Source organism: Phaenicophaeus curvirostris, chromosome 17 (assembly GCF_032191515.1).
Source record: "Phaenicophaeus curvirostris isolate KB17595 chromosome 17, BPBGC_Pcur_1.0, whole genome shotgun sequence".
In the NCBI taxonomy this organism is placed as follows: Eukaryota; Metazoa; Chordata; class Aves; order Cuculiformes; family Cuculidae; genus Phaenicophaeus; species Phaenicophaeus curvirostris.
Window position 1 is genome coordinate 12,463,210 of NC_091408.1, and position 16,834 is coordinate 12,480,043.

At 44.4% G+C, this 16,834-nt stretch overlaps 1 protein-coding gene across 1 annotated transcript; it reads right to left on the reverse strand.

The window, feature by feature from the left end:
- Nucleotides 1–7,700: 7,700 nt before the first annotated feature.
- RAN (RAN, member RAS oncogene family) lies at nt 7,701–12,109 on the reverse strand. Its single transcript, XM_069870790.1, has 7 exons — nt 11,983–12,109; nt 11,398–11,440; nt 10,158–10,242; nt 9,941–10,066; nt 8,955–9,142; nt 8,266–8,436; nt 7,701–8,140 (listed from the first exon to the last, which is right to left on the reverse strand). The coding sequence occupies exons 2-7, from the start codon at nt 11,431–11,433 to the stop codon at nt 8,096–8,098; spliced, it is 651 nt and encodes a 216-aa protein (XP_069726891.1). The 5' UTR covers nt 11,434–11,440; nt 11,983–12,109; the 3' UTR covers nt 7,701–8,095.
- Nucleotides 12,110–16,834: the final 4,725 nt, after the last annotated feature.

Sequence of the window (16,834 nt, forward strand, 5' to 3'; positions counted from 1 at the left end):
ACAGGAAGTTCTTCTAATCTTTTGAGTACCAAACTGGTCTTATTTAGAATTCTCTGCGGTGGAGAACCATCCAGCGTAGTTCTGTTGCCAGGAGAGTTTTAGCAGTTCCCCTCCCTCTCCAGTCTGCATCTTTCTCTCCTCCTAGTGCTCTCTTCTATTTGGCTTCATATCTAATTGCAGGCTTCCAATTAAGCGCAACTGCTGCTACTTAGTTATGCTTTGGAATGTTGCCTTAATCATTATCACATAATTAGCATATGAGCATTTTGTTCTCTAGTCATAGTTTATGTCTTTCTTCACCTATTCTCCATACCTTTCCTGGTGGCCCAGCTTGTGTGCATGCTTTCTTCTTCCTGATTTTGAATTCCCTCCTACTGCTTCTCCCAGGTTCAGCCCTTTATGGAGCTGTTGTCTCACTGCCTAACGCAACATTTTGCTCGTGGCTTTGTCTTATTGACAGTTTTCAAGATGCCACTTTAGGTTTGTGCCACACTGCCCAGGCTTCTCCTACCCCATAGCTTCCATGAGTTCCACAGGTGTTCTGTCAGCTAGGAATCTGTGCAGAAAGCCAACTCCTTATAGTATTTGAGGAACTTTTGAAAGATAGAGTTCTCCAGCATAACTAAAGAAAATTGTCCACACCAGAGTTCATCCAGCCATCCTAATTTCAAATCTGAAGGTCTGAGTGGAGAAAGACTTTTCTCCCTCATTTAAAGTCTCTTTACAGCAAAAGAGGAACTACTAATGTACTGAGGACACTGATCCTTCAAGCTTTTCTGCTAATTTTGCTGTTCACACTGTAACTTGACTACAGGACCAGATGACAAATTACATGACAGTCCTGTGCTCCAATTGAGGGTTGCATATTCCTCACCAGATTTTTGTTCTGCTTCAAGGTTAGGTGATCAGCACTTAATACATGGATTTTTGTTTTCCAGGTAAAGTTATGCTTTAATTCAGTGTCAGTTATCAAGACGTTGACTTGGAGTGGGCTCCAATTTTTAATTTTAATTTAGAATTGCTGAAGAGTAGGAAAATAATCATGAAATCATTAGGTTGGAAGACCTTTGAGACCATCAACTCCAACCATACTTGTCCACTACTAAATCATATCCCCAAGCACCTCCTCTACCTGTCTTTTAAACACCTCCAGCGATGGGGACCACACACCCTCCCTGGGCAGCCTCTGACAGTGCTTGGGAGCCCTTCCAGAGAAGAAGTTTTTCCTAATGTCCAACCTGACCCTCCCCCGGTGCATCTTGAGGCCATTCCCCCTTGTCCCATCACCTGTCACTTGGGAGAAGGGACCAACATCCTCCTCTCCACAACCTCCTTTCAGGCAGTTGTAGAGAGTGAAAAGGTTTCCCCTCAGCCTCCTCTTCTCCAGGCTAAACAACCCCAGCTCTCTCAGCTGCTCCTCAGACCCCTTGTTCTCCAGCCCCTTCCCCAGCTCCGTTCCTTTCTCCGGACACGCTCCAGCTCCTCAAGGTCTTTCTCGCAGTGAGGGTCCGAAATCTGAGCCCAGGATTCAAGGTGCAGCCTCACCAGCACAGAGTACAGGGGTAGGATCGCTTCCCTGGTGAGAAAGTACATTTAGGCATTGAATCATAGAATCATAGAATCATAGAATAACCAGGTTGGAAGAGACCCACCGGATCATTGAGTCCAACCACTCCTATCAATCACTAAACCGTGTCCCTCAGCACCTCATCCACCCGTCCCTTAAACCCCTCCAGGGAAGGTGACTAAACCCCCTCCCTGGGCAGCCTCTGCCAGTGCCCAATGACCCTTTCTGTGAAAAATCTTTTTCTAATGTTCAGCCTAAACCTCCCCTGGTGGAGCTTGAGGCCATTCCCTCTTGTCCTGTCCCCTGTCACTTGGGAGAAGAGCCCAGCTCCCTCCTCTCCACAACCTCCTTTCAGGGAGTTGGAGAGAGCAATGAGGTCTCCCCTCAGCCTCCTCTTCTCCAGGCTAAACACCCCCAGCTCTCTCAGCCGTTCCTCATAAGGCCTGTTCTCCAGCCCCCTCACCAGCTTCGTTGCTCTTCTCTGGACTCGCTCCATTCCCTGAGCTTTGCTGCGCTTACAGCATTAGGATGACAAAAATCCTCCTGTAATTCAGTCTTGGTCTATTTCGTGCTCTTAGTGGATTTAACTTAAAGAAAACCATAACCTTATTAAATATCCAATTATATTTATCTTACTTTGCAACAAATACTGCACAAAACCTCACTCTTACCTGCTCTATTTTAAATGTTTGTTAACCGGCACCTGCTACCGCACATGCACTCTAGCCACTTACCGCTGCTGATTAACCCCAAAGCTCCCACAGCGCTTCCCGCCGGGATCCACGACACTCGCGCAGCCCCCACAGGCTCCTCGGTTCAACACAGCCTCGCTCGCAGAAAGCTGCCAGCGCCACCGCCTGGCTGACTCTGGAACCACAGCCACCACCTCAGTTTTACATCAGCTTCGGTATTCGAATCATAGAATAGTTTGGGTTGGAAGGGACCTTAAAGATAATCCAGTTCCAGCTCCTCTGCCAGGGACACCTCCCACTGGATCAGGGGCTCCAAGGGCCCATCCAACCTGGCCTTGAACACCTCCAGGGATGGGGCAGCCACAGCTTCCCTGGGCAACCTGGGCCAGGGCCTCCCCACCCTCATGGTGAAGAAATTCCTCCTTATGTCTAGTCTAGATCTGCCCCTCTCCAGTTTATACCCATCGTCCCTCATCCTATCACTCCCAAGCCTTTGTAAACAGTCCCTCCCCAGCTTTCTTGTAGCCCCTTCAGGTGCAGCAAGGTCACTATAAGGTCTCCTCAGAGTCTTCTCAACCCCAGCTCTCTCAGCCTGTCCTCGTATGGGAGGTGCTCCAGCCCTCTGATCATCTTTCTTACCTCCTCTAGACCTATTCCAACAGTTTCATCTCCTTCTTATGCTGAGGATTGCAGAACTGGACACAGGACGCCAGGTGAGGTCTCACAAGAGAGGAACAGAGGGGCAGAATCCTCTCCCTCGCCCTGCTGGCGACTCCTCTTTTGATGCAGCCCAGGACACACTTGGCCTTCTGGGCTGTGAGTGCACATTACCGGCTCATGTTGAGCTTCTCATCAACTAGCACCCCAAGTCCTTCTCCACAGGCTGCTCTCAGTCACATCATCCCTCAACCTGTATTGAATTCAGGGATTGCCCTGACCCAGGTGTAGGACCTTGCACTTGGCCTTGTTGAACCTCGTGAGAGTCACAGAGCCCTGCTTCTCCAGCCTGTCCAGGTCCCTTCCCTGGGCAACCTAGGTCAGGGTCTCACCACCCTCATAGTGAAGAAATTCCTCCTTATGTCTAGTCCAAATCTGCCCCTCTCCAGTTTATACCCACTGCCCTTTGTCCTACTGCTACAAGCCTTTGTAAAAACAAAGCATTCAGACAAATAAAAATACCAGATCCAAAATCAAATAACAACGAATAAAGCCAAATAACACAATCAAAGATTTCTCATTTGTTATGAGCCACCTGTTTACTTATGAATGGAACAAACCTCTTTGGCTTGAGCTCTTTTCACTGAATACTTGCCCTGTGAACTCAACCTGAGATCTGGAAATGTTAACATTTTTTTATGTTGTAATCTGTCAAAAGTGCCTGACAGAAAAGTTAACTTTCTTTTATATTCTCAGTATAAACAAAGCACACAGTGCTTCCCTCCAGCACTATTTTTGAAATTTACCACATTATCCCTGGTGTTTTTATAGTGAAAAGCTTATAAAGGAGCAGTGATAGGAATTAGTATTACAAGTGGGAAATCAGGTCATGGTACTGGCTCAGGCAAGCTTACTCTTACCTGAAAAAAAAAGCTCAAGGCTAACAAAACCCATTTATTAGTCACTTGATTGATAACTTCAGCTTAATACTTTGTACCAGAGACTTAAACAGCCATGTAAAAAAGATCCTGATGCTTCATATTATCAGTGATTTTGTCACTTGGAGAATGAAAACATCAAGGATTCTGGTTAAAGTTTTCTTAGATATTGCTGATCAGAACCTAAGGAGCTGCCTGTTTAAGGCTGTCTATGCTTAGACTTTTGGTTTAGCTGCCATTTCAGTCCATATTAATAGAGTCAAGACAGAAATATGCAATGGAGAGTAAACCAAGTACCTTGCCTCCTGGTAACCTGGAACTAAATAGATGAATTTCAATTTTGAATGTTTGCATTAAGTATATTAAAATCATTACTTCAGAAATAATGGATCAAACATGCAGCTTATAGAAAACTACAACTCTGGGGAATCATAGAATAACCAGGTTGGAAGAGACCCACTGGATCATCGAGTCCAACCATTCCTATCAAACACTAAACCATGTCCCTCAGCACCTCATCCACCCGTGCCTTAAACACCTCCAGGGAAGGTAAATCAACCACCTCCCTGGGGAGCCTGTTCCAGTGTCCAATTAAGTGCTCATCTCCTATTGAATGATCTGTTCACTTTGTGCTAGAGCACTGGCATAACTAACATCTTGTGTTTCAAAATTCCTACAAATATTCAATAACTAGACACACAGGAATTGATTTGGCTCATCAAGTCCCACTGTGTTCATCAGGTGATCATACTGAGCCTTCCCTTCAAGTATAAAATTCTTCTAAGTTTAACTTTTCTGTGCTTGTTCAGCAGCTGAGTGAGCTCAAAACCAGAAACAGAAATTAATCTTTTTTTCCCTCTTCGCCAGAAGGCAATAGCTTGCACCAGAAGGACAGTTACAAACAAGCCATCAGGCAATGAAGACTCAGAATCCTTACAGCTGTTTCCAGTGTTATGACCTGGGTGCTGTCTGAAGGAGCTGCTGGCCGAGGACAACAGTCATTCCCATTCTCCCAGCCTGAGTCCCCAGCTGAAAACATTGCCCAATTTCAGCCACTTGCAGAGATATCACAAGCATTACAGGACACACGCAAGGAAAAACTCCTTAATGGGATGCTCATACAACACCTTGTGCTAGGAAAAAGATTCTTAAAAGTAAAGGTTTCAGCTCAGTGCAAAAATCAGCGCATACACACAAAACCAACAGACAATACATTAATGCACGCACAGGAAAACAAAATAATCCAAGCATCAGCAGATTTAGCTTTTCAGTCAGTCCTGGCTTAAGCAGGCCAAACCAACTGCTACCAAAACTGAAGTGAGAGAAAATGACCGGTACTACCAATCCAGGTCAGGAGCACCCGCTTCCATCAAACTGTGCATTTCTCTTTAAGGAAGGTGAAGACCAAACAACTTGTCTCAGCCCTTTTCTCCCGTAGTTTAGACTAAGCCTGTACTAGCAACACAAGAGAACCATTTCTAAGGATGAATTTTTTTGAAAATTTTTTTGAATTTTTTCTCCAGCATTTCCAGAAAAGATTCTTTTCAAATCCCAAGATCCAAGGGCAACCCTAGTTAGTCTAATGAGGCCTTCAACACTGCTTCATTTAAAGGCTGGGTAAGAAGCAGCAAAACATTTCCTCTGCCAGTTTCTTAAACCAATACATTTGCCTTTCCAATTTGGCACACGCGCTAGTTCTCACCCTGCTGATACAATCACTCTTAAATTAAAACTCACTGATCTATTGTAGAACAAGGAACAGCAAATAGCCTAGCACCTCATCCTGCTTTTGAAAGCTGAAGATGCACATGCTCCATAACAAGTTACTAGAAAGCAATCTGAAATCTTAGTGTGGGAAAAACTCACCAATCCATGTGTAGGAAACTCAAGAACACCTACAATTAAGCTCATCTAATCATAAAGCAGTCAAGCAAGTAGAACAAATCAAGTATTGCAACAAAGGATTCCAGTCTTGTCAATTTAGCCCTTGATAATGCTAGAGCCCCAATACACACTGACGTGACTGTTTAGTGGAGGGTCTTCACATGCAAGCTTTATGTTCCTCATTACTTGACTGAAAAACTTTAGAAGTGTTATAGTTAAGAAACTTAAACTGAGTTATCTGCATATGCATATTAAGACTAGCCACACTAAATGTGCAGCTAGACTAAATGCAGAAAAAAAATATATAATGCTGCTACAAGTGGACTTAATTCTACTCCCAAAACACTGCAAACTGGAGATTACACAGGATTAGTATTACTGCCTACTTCAGATGGGTTTCTGTGTACTCAGAAGTAACACCGACAACCACAAAGCAAAGCTCATCACACACTACTTCTTACACAACTGTTTCACTTCTTAATCATTTCAGCTGTTTTGTAGGGGCTTATGCCAGCATGCAACAGGGGAGCTGTGAAGATGACACCATGCACACACACACACACTCTGAACCACCACAAGAAACTGCAGTGCTGCTGGTTTTTCTTCTTAAGGCATACCAAGACCGTTGAAGTTTTCTAAATCCATTTGTTTTTAAGCAGTGTATTTTCAGAAGGGAGATAGCTTGAAGACAAAATGCTACCACAAATAGTAAAGCAGCAGCAGGTAGTCAAGCTAGCAGTATTAACCAAGATACACAAAGGTATATTAGTAAACACTGCAGGCAAGAATCTACAATACGAAGTTAATGCAAGCTGACACAGGAAGAAGATCCAATGGAATATTAGGTAAGAGTTTGCCTTTTTACAAAGTGTATGACATTCCTCATTTTCATTAATGAGTTCCAGGTCCTAAATAGCACAACTCAGCTTCCCATTAACTAGCTAAAAGCAAAAAAGCCCCACAAACACCCCACAGCACTCCAACTTGCACTAACTTAAAAATGATTCCTTTACAACATTACTGCAGAAATAATTTAGTCCGCACTTTTTGCTAACATGTACCAGAACAGCGGAGTAGTTAAATATTCAAGTAGGAGTTACGTACACAAACATGCAAGTTAAAAGGAATAAATGAAATGCTCCACTTTATTAAGAAACCAAAAATACAAAACTGAAGAGTTCAAGGCTTCGTGTACTCAAACACTACTGAAAAATGGCATCTTAGTTTTGTTTACTAGCAGTACTAATATTGACCAAGATTAATCTCTACAAGATAGTGTTAGAAGTTGACATTTCCCACCATTTGTGCTGTAATAAGCTCGAGTTTCAAATTAAGAACTTGGTGCAGTTACAGTGTTCCATATAAATGTGGGTATAGTTAATATGCTCTTTTGTAGCCAAGAGCTTTTTAGCTCAAACTACAGCTGTTTTCTAGTTAGTGAGTTTTAAGATGATTGAACAAAGTCTCTCTAGGCAGCTATAGCTCTACTGAATGATGTTCCATGCAACAATACAGCTTTTAAGTTGCCTACCAGATCTAGATGCCATTTGTTTCTGGCTACTAACACAGAGCTCTGTGAAGGCATATTGTAGAACAGACTGAAAGTTAGAGAGTTCAGAGACTGTACCTAAGGGTAGCATATGCAAGCTGAACTACACACTTCTCTCAACACCCTGCAGACCACATGCATTCCCAGTTGCATGAGAACATTGATCCAGCCAACTCTTCACCGCTTTAGTTTTACCTGGCAATTAGTTCAGCTTTCCTCAGGTGCTTTTAGTATATGCATCAGGAAAGTAAGGGAAGGTTAACTGTTAGCTCTGATTTAGCAAGGAGCATAACATGAGAAGCAGGCAGGAAAAGGAGGACAGTGGTTAAGTGTAGTAGATAACCAAGTATTAACCTCAACAGAACAAGACACTTCAAAGAGTTTTCCTAACAATGCATGAAGGTTCAACTTGCTTAGAGATACTTGAAATACAACTTTATTATCTAAACAAAAAAGAATGGGAATGAGAGAAACCACTTAACACGCTGATGTGACTGCAGCAGTCTTATATTTGAAACTCAAAAGGGGAAGTAATTGCAGTCAAAAAAACAGCTAAATATGCAGGTCCAAAATATGAAGGTTTTTCTTTTTTTTTTTCCTCATTTTGTTTGTTTGGTTTTTTTTCTTTTTTTTTTTTTTTAAACTGCCACATTCACTCCGAAGCCCATTCATCTCTTTCAGCATCCCAAAGATTAAGCACATGTTCTGCTCAGCTAGATAATAAAGTGGCAAACACGCTGCACCACTGACATCACAGGACAGTTGCCTATAAAACTAGACTTCTGACGCTGGGCTCCAGCTTCATCCCTCACAGGTCATCATCTTCATCTGGCAGTGCAGTGGTTTGAGCAATCTGGAACAGAGAATTTACAGTTAGGAACTGTTCTTCAGTTATTTGCTCCAGGAGGCCAAGCACTCCTGGAGTGCAGTACTCCTGTATCAGGTCACCATTTGACCTTTGTGTCCTTTCTCACTTACCTGTAAGTCTTGCTCATACTGTGCTGCCAGTGCTGGGTCCATGACAACTTCAGGTGGTGCAAGCGCAGGCATGGCAACAAACTCCAAATTAGGATCTCCAATTAGCTTTCTAGCAAGCCAGAGGAAAGGCTTCTCAAAGTTGTAGTTACTCTTAGCAGAGATGTCATAATACTGAAAAAAAAGTACATCCTCTATATTATTAAGACACTTCTAATATTTAGGGCATACCAAGGTTAACATGCACATGATCATCTCTACTTTTCTCTTAGTCTTCTTTTAGACTAATGACCCAAGTGTCTAGAGATGCAGAGTTTCTGGCAAATAGTCAGAAACTGATAATTAAAAAGGTATCCGGTTTGATCAAAGATGGAACTTGCAGGAGGAAACAATACATCTACTCTTTTGCTGTGACATGACCTACTTTAGTCTCAATTCTGTGTCATCTGCAGATACACTGAGCTGTGAGAGCCAAATGTATACAAGCTCTTTTAAAGTGTATCATAGCTTCTGCACAAGACCAGTTATGACCATTCTTAACATCACCCCTTCCCTGAAGTTTCACACAGCCAAATGGATGTAAAGTTGAAATATTACAGCCTGTAGTGACAAATGCAGAACACATGAATACACAGAATCCAACTGCAGTCACACACAACGAACAGGACTCATACAAGCTCATGCCAACGTACCTGGAGATTCTTCTTCCTGTGGAAGACAATGGATTTTGCCTTGACTTTTCTGTCCTTGATATCCACCTTGTTGCCACACAACACTATGGGGATGTTTTCACATACTCGTACCAGATCTCTATGCCAATTAGGTACGTTCTTGTAAGTAACTCTTGATGTTACATCAAACATTATGATGGCACACTGAGCTGCAAGAAAAGAATAGTCAAGAGTTACAGCAGGAGAGTAAGCACTTTTTTTTTTTTACAGGAGAAAGAAGACACACTCATAGAAATCCCACATGAGGTTTAAGCATCTGCATTAACTTTAGCACACTCAGGTTCGCAGTTTTAAGAGCCCATGTTCTGTCAACAAGTTCAATGCACTTCATCTCACATCTCTAGTTTTATCAACACAACTGTTCACTGACCTCACATGGCATTTGCATGGCATGAAAGTACACAAAAGATTACAAAAGTCAGTATCTCAGGATGCCCTTGTCCTGAACAGTTTTTCATAGAACATGGGCTTGACTCAAATCTGATACTTCTAAGTGAAAAACAACAGCCTCAAACTCACAATCCCTTGCAACATTTTAAAACACATGCAAGTGACAAGTACACAGGGAACAGAGCTTGTTAAGTGCTACCAGTACTTCTTCAGAAAGACAATTAGACTCTGGCATGGAGATGTACAACTTCATCATCGTATCTAGAATTTTAGAGTTTGTGTTTCAAGGCCTTGCCTCAGTACAGTATACTAATGCAGATATAAATTTGTACTAACTGAAGCACATACCTTCACCTCTCAACCACTCAAGACCATCAGCAATGTCCTGTCAGTTAAGATGTTCCATTTCTCTTTATTAATACCAAAGCCTATAGTAGCACACCGAAACATAAACTTGGACTCCAAACCCACTGACAGCTTTCACAGTGGCCAGCATGAAAAGAATGAAGGATTGGGCTGTAAGAGGTACCGAATACTTCCACATATACAAATCTTACCTTGGATGTAATAGCCATCTCGCAGGCCACCAAATTTCTCTTGGCCAGCTGTGTCCCATACGTTAAATTTAATAGGGCCTCTATTGGTATGGAACACTAGAGGATGAACTTCAACTCCCAGTGTTGCTATAACAAAAATAAAAACCAGTGTGCTTAGCAAGCCATGAACTGCACTTCTAATGGCAACTTACTAGATCGCAAGTGGTTTCAGACATACCTACATACTTCTTTTCAAATTCACCAGTCAAATGACGTTTTACAAATGTTGTTTTACCAGTGCCACCATCACCAACCAGGACAAGCTGTTGATAAAGGCAAAAAAAAGTCAGAGCACTACACTTTCAGAGACATTTATTGGTCATTTTGTAGCAACAGTTAGTATTTACACTTAATGCATTAGTCCTACAAGATGCTGTAAACAAAATACCCAGTTCCACACAAGCAACTCACCATAACTCAATTTGTTAAGCCTACCATGCTGAAACTGCAGTCACTTACCTAGTCCCTAACGCTGAAAACTACTAAACACTGCAAATGTAGCTCTACCGAACTAAAAGTAACTGAATTGAGCATATTCAGAGAGGAACTCATTTAAGCATCTGAACTGAAGAAAGCAATTGAAGTCTTACAATTTAAACAGGCCCATTCTCCAACCTGTCCAGGTCCCTCTGGATGACATCCCATCCTTCCGGTGTGGTAACATATCACAAAGTCATGGAGCAGATTGGGTTGGAAGGGACCTTAAACATCATTCAGTTCCAACCCCCCTTGAGGCCATTCTCTCTTGCTCTAGACATAAGGAAGAATTTCTTCACCATGAGGGTGGTGAGGCCTTGGCCCAAGCTGCCCAGGGAAGCTGTGGCTGCCCCATCCCTGGAGGTGTTCAAGGCCAGGTTGGATGGGCCTTGAGCAGCCTGATCCAGTGGGAGGTGTCCCTGCCCACTGCAAGAGGTTGCAACTCGATGATCTTTAAGGTCCCTTCCAACCACAAAATATTCTATTCTAAGTAACAACCTCTCATGAAGAAAACTTAAGGACTTCTGGCTGTTCGAACATCCCACAAAACATTCTAAAATCTGTTTCTAAACACTTTGATGGTTTTTTTTTTCTCTCTCTAAATGATGAATACTTCAGAGGAAAAAGCTATACTAATACATATAAAGAAGTACTTAGTGAAGTCACTTCTGAAATTTAAAAATCACTCTATAGTCAAAACATTACTAAGATTTCTCCCATTAAACCACAAAGAACACCTGATTGACATAGCACAACTGAATCATTTTGTGTAAGTTACATGCAATACTACAATAAACTGACCACAGTTACGATCAAGGCTACAAAACCAAACCTGCCGTCCACGTTGGCACTCGAGAGTCACTCCTGCTACTTTTTATACTGAAAGGAGAAGACAATAAAAAGTAACGAAGAGAAGAACGCCCATCCGAAGCCAGCCTTACCTTAAACTGCACTTGGGGCTCTCCCTGGGCGGCCATGCTGGGTCTGCAGGGGAAATGGCAGCATGTGAGCTCACACGGGCGGGATGGTTCGAGGCCCGGCCGGAAGAGGCCGGGCGCCGTTGGCGGCCCCCAAGCCGCCGCCACGGGGCGGGAGGCGCCCCCGCAGCCCCGGCCCCGCGCGGGAGCCTCCGGGAGGCCGGAGGGGCCCCTCGGCGGCGCCCACCCCCGCCCGCAGCCGCGTGGCCGCCGCCTCCCGCGCCCAACGCGCTCCCGCCACGAGCACCATGACTGAGCACCGCCGCCTCCCCTCCCCCCGGCGGGCCCCGCTCCCTCGCTCTCTCCCTCAGTCCCTCCTCCTCCTCCTCCTCCTCTTCGGCCTCCCGCCGCTTTCCCCGGGCGGCGGCGCGGCTCCCGCCCCCCACAACGCGAGGCGGCGGCCGCTCAGGCCCGGCCTCGCCGCCACCCAGCCCGCGCCCCGCGCTCCTCGCCGACCGCCGTCCCCGCCGATCGGGCGGCTCATCGCGGCGCCGCTTCTCCTCCAGCCGCGGGCGGAAAGCGGGGGAGGGCGGCCCTGCCGGCCGTTACCTTCGCCGAGGCTGCTCTCCGCGCCGCTCCGCTCAGTGAGTGCGCGCTCGGAAGATGGCGGAAGCGCGGTTCAAATACCCGGAGAGCGACGCCGCGCGGCCGCGGGCAGGAGGCGGGGCTTGAGGGTCACGTGAGGCGCGGCGGCGGGAGCGCGGGGCCCGGGGCGGGGCGGGAGGAGACTTGGGGGTAAAATCCCGTCGGGGTGTCCGGCCAGCTGGGGTCCTTTGGATACTAAAGGGAAAAATCCCGCGTAATTAGGAATCGTAGAATAGTTTAGGTTGGAAGGGACCTTAAAGCCCATCCAGTCCCACCCCTGCCATGGGCAGGGACACCTCCCACTGGATCAGGGGCTCCAAGGCCCATCCAACCTGGCCCTGAACACCTCCAGGGATGGGGCAGCCACAGCTTCCCTGGGCAACCCGGGCCAGGGCCTCACCACCCTCATGGTGAAGAAGTTCCCCCTTATGCCTGGCCTAAATCTGCCCCTCTCCAGCTTATACCCATTGCCCCAGTCCTATCACTCCAAGCTTTTGTAAAATGTCCCTCCCCAGCTTTCTTGTAGCCCCTTCAGGTACCGGAAGGTCAATATAAGATATTATCGGAGCCTTCTCCAGGCTGAACAAGCCCAACTCTCTCAGCCTGTCCTCATATGGAAGGTGGTCCAGCCCTCAGATCATCAAATCTATTAAAGTGCCTCCCATGTGATGTAGTAAAGTGGGAAAATGAAATAGTAGGAGAATTCACACAGGAAGGACAGGATGTCATCCAGAGGGACCTGGACAGGCTGGAGAAGCAGGGCTCTGTGACTCTCATGATGTTCAACAAGGCCAAGTGCAAGGTCCTACACCTGGGTCAGGGCAATCCCTGGATTCAATACAGGTTGAGGGATGCTGCGATTGACAGCAGCCTGTGGAGAAGGACTTGGGGTGCTAGTTGATGAGAAGCTCAACATGAGCCGGTAATGTGCACTCACAGCCCAGAAGGCCAAACGTGTCCTGGGCTGCATCAAAAGAGGAGTCGCCAGCAGGGCGATGGAGAGGATTCTGCCCCTCTGTTCCTCTCTTGTGAGACCTCACCTGGCGTCCTGTGTCCAGTTCTGGAATCGTCAGCATAAGAAGGAGATGAAACTGTTGGAATAGGTCTAGAGGAGGCAAGAAAGATAATCAGAGGGCTGGAGAACCTCCCATACGAGGACAGGCTGAGAGAGTTGGGGTTGAGAAGACTCCAAGGAGACCTTATAGTGACCTTCCAGCACCTGAAGGGGCTACAAGAAAGCTGGGGAGGGACTGTTTACAAAGGCTTGGGAGTGATAGGACTAAGGGCAATAGGTATAAACTGGAGAGGGATAGATTTAGACTGGACATTAGGAAGAACTTCTTCACCATGAGAGTGGTGAGACACTGGCACAAGTTTCCAAGGGAAGCTGTGGCTGCCCCATCCCTGGAGGTGTTCAAGGCCAGGTTGGATGGGCCTTGGGCAGCCTGATCCAGTGTCCATGCCCATGGCAGGGGGGTTGGAACTGGATTATCTTTAAGGTCCCTTCCAACTCAGACTATTCTATGATTCCAATTTACTTTCAGATATGACCTGCTGTATCCTAAAGGGCTCTCCCTAACATACCCCATAACCATAATTTTCAGTTCTCCATGCAAACGGATCCCCACCCACCAGAGATGACATCAACAAAAAAAAAAGTTGTTTTTAAGTCCTGGACTAATAATAGTTCTCTAAGTCCAAACTTCAGTGGAGTGAAGTTGTTAAAAAACTTACTTTCAAAGAACAGAAGTGTTTTGCGTAGGTCTATAAATACCGAGTTCATGGGTTCACATTGATTTCTGTGGGTTTTTTTACTGCAGTACACTTAAAGAGTTTTTATGTGGTCTCTATAATGTTTGCTGATGCACCCCATAATCCAGAAGAAATAAATTATTATTTTAAAAATACCCCTGGATGGAATTAACATGGAAAATATGTCCTGGTAGGTGAGACAGACAAACATTGCTTATTTCTTGTTCATTTTCTACAGACATAGAGGCAGCATACACTGAAAGTTTCACAAGATTTGACAGCGTGGTGCCAATCCAAATGTTGCACAAGGTTTTCTGTGCTGGAAAAATCACTGGCTTGTTGAAGTTGCTTTCCCTTTTTTGGATGAGATGGGGATGTGGAGTTTTCAGAATTTCTGCTGATCGCCTCTAGGTGTCAGGAAGGATATTCTTCAGAGCATGTAATTCACCTTAAATTTTCCTCAGCACAAAGCTATCTTTATAAGACCCTTGTGATTCCACCTCTCTTCTAGACAAATCAGCGTGCATTTATAAATAGGAGCCCATTAGTGCAGCTTGGCATTTTTTAAGAATATAAATGCTTCCAGCCAGGAAAAAATGCAATCTGTAATTGTGTATAGAAGCTATGTGTAGTTTAGAAACTCCACAATATTGTTACAAATTTCTTCATCGGCTTTTTTTTTTCCCCTTGCAAAGAAAATAGTAATACTATCTGGTACTTTAATGTGGAATAATTAAAATGGTTTTCTAATTAAAAAGTTCCCTGTCATAGTATTTAAGCTCCCAGCAAATATTTATGTTGTTATTGTGAAGATAAATTACTACCTGAAATTTAGTTTTTATTCTGTTTTATGCTCATATAACAGTAAGTGTTTATTTCAGAGGATTCACAAAACATTTGGTCCAGACAACCCCATTCAGCAAAGGCAATGAACACTTCCAAGCCCCCATCAGCAGTGTTTGATCACTTAGACAGAGTCCATAAGATATCAGTAGCTAATCAGAATAACGACTTTTAAAAGATCTTTACATTTCCTGTATCTTGACCCAAGTCAACTGCGAACAAACTCAGCAATTCACTGAAGCAGACAAACGCACGAAGTAAAAGGCAGCCCTCGCTAATTAAGTGTCTAAAGATGCAAAAAAAGGACTGGTACAAAAGCTAATAGTGGAGATGGACAGAGTCAGGGAGCTAAACAGCATGTTTGGATCCAAGTGCTATATAACCAGGAAGCAAAATGATTTTGTAAACTGTAAACAAAGGCAACACCATATGCAGACAAGCAATGGAAAGGAACATAACTGTACTTCCCAGTTAAAGCAGTGATTGCGGAAATGTCTCTGGGACATGAGCCCAGGCAGGAACGGAGATCTGCACGCTGGTATTCAAGGCAACACAGGAAATTACACTTAAAGATTTTAAGAGGAAATTAGTCACAGCAAGGATGGGTAAAATGCATCATACAGTAGCAAAACTCAACAAGAATATGTATTCAAAAGACAAACTTTAATCATTTTTTCATGAAGTAAAACACAAGGTCTTATTAGAAGACTATACTCTTGGAAGATAAGCATTTAATAGGTCAATGGTGAAGGGCAGACGTAATCTAAATTTATCCAGAAAACAAAAATTCAGTAATTTACTGCCAATAAAGCAGCTTACATTGCTAATTCAGGATCTTTAAATTCCTGATCCAGCACTGCAATAAAATTCTTCAAATCCATGAGCAAAATTATACACTGGATTATCGTACTCAGTATCCAAACCCAACATTTTTTAGAATTTACAGTTGCTGAACATAAAGTCTAGAAGATAAAGTCTGTATATAGTAGAACTGAGATAACTAATAATAACAGGGAATTGACTATAGCCTGAAGTAGTCCTTTTGCAGCTAAGAACACAATGCCACCGAGGATTGTCTGCCTTCCATAACACGCGCATGCTCTCTCCTAGAAACACACAGGCCTTTAAGACATACCTGCTATTGTACAGATTGTGGACTTCAGCAAAGTTTTGGTGGTTTACCAGAGCCCTAAACGTCACTAGCAGGCAACAAGCGTGAACAGGTTTTAGCTGAAGAGTAAGCCGATGGGTCACTGTCTGTTCCATGGAATGGGAGAGCATGCAGCATTAATTTTAATGTTATGAAATTTTGCAACAGTCAAAACTAATTTGGAGGTGGCTCCAGCTCTCTGCTTGCCCTTGGCTTTAAGATAGAAAAAACTGCAAGCAGAGGTAATGACAGAAGAGACATCTGTTCAGCACAGATCATACTTCACAGAAGGCATTATCATCTCCAAAGAACAAACAATGTCTAGAAAGACCTTTAAGACCTTTTTAAAGGAAACATGCTATTAGAAGGACATTATTTCTCACCTTCAGAAAAACCCCAACTGATGAAATGAAACTTAACTGTCCTTTAGCTTAAATCAAAATATTCCACATATTGTATCACTTTCTTTCATGAGAGCCTCTTGAAATTGCCTGTACTATAATTTCCCACTGGGATATGACCTGCAGCACCGCTTCCTGAGGAAGGGGACTGCCTTGTAGGTACAGACCCCTCTGTTCGACAATGGGAAGCATTCCCCTCTTCTGAAGCGCCCCTCATCACCTCCCTCTCTACGTGGCATCACCCTATTCAGCCCAACCTTCCTGACCGCCCTCGCCTGCTGCCTCGCAAGCACCGGTGGGGCCGCCTGCTCCACTGCCGCTGAGCAGGAATCACAGAATCTTTAGGTTGGAAAAGACCTTAGATGCCAACTCGAACCATACCTGTCCACTACTAAATCATGTCCCCAGGCACCTCATCTTCCTGCCTTTTAAATATCTCCAGGGATGGGGACTCAATCACCTCCTCAGGCAGTCTCTGACAAGTGCTTGAAAACCCTTTCTGTGAAGAAGTTTTTCCTAATGTCACAGAATCACAGAATAGTTTGGGTTTGAAGGGACCTTAAAGCCCATCTAGTTCTAACCCGCCTGCCATGGACAGGGACATCCTACTAGATCAGGTTACCCAAAGCCCCATCCAACCTGGCCTTGAACACCTCCAGGGGTGGGGCAG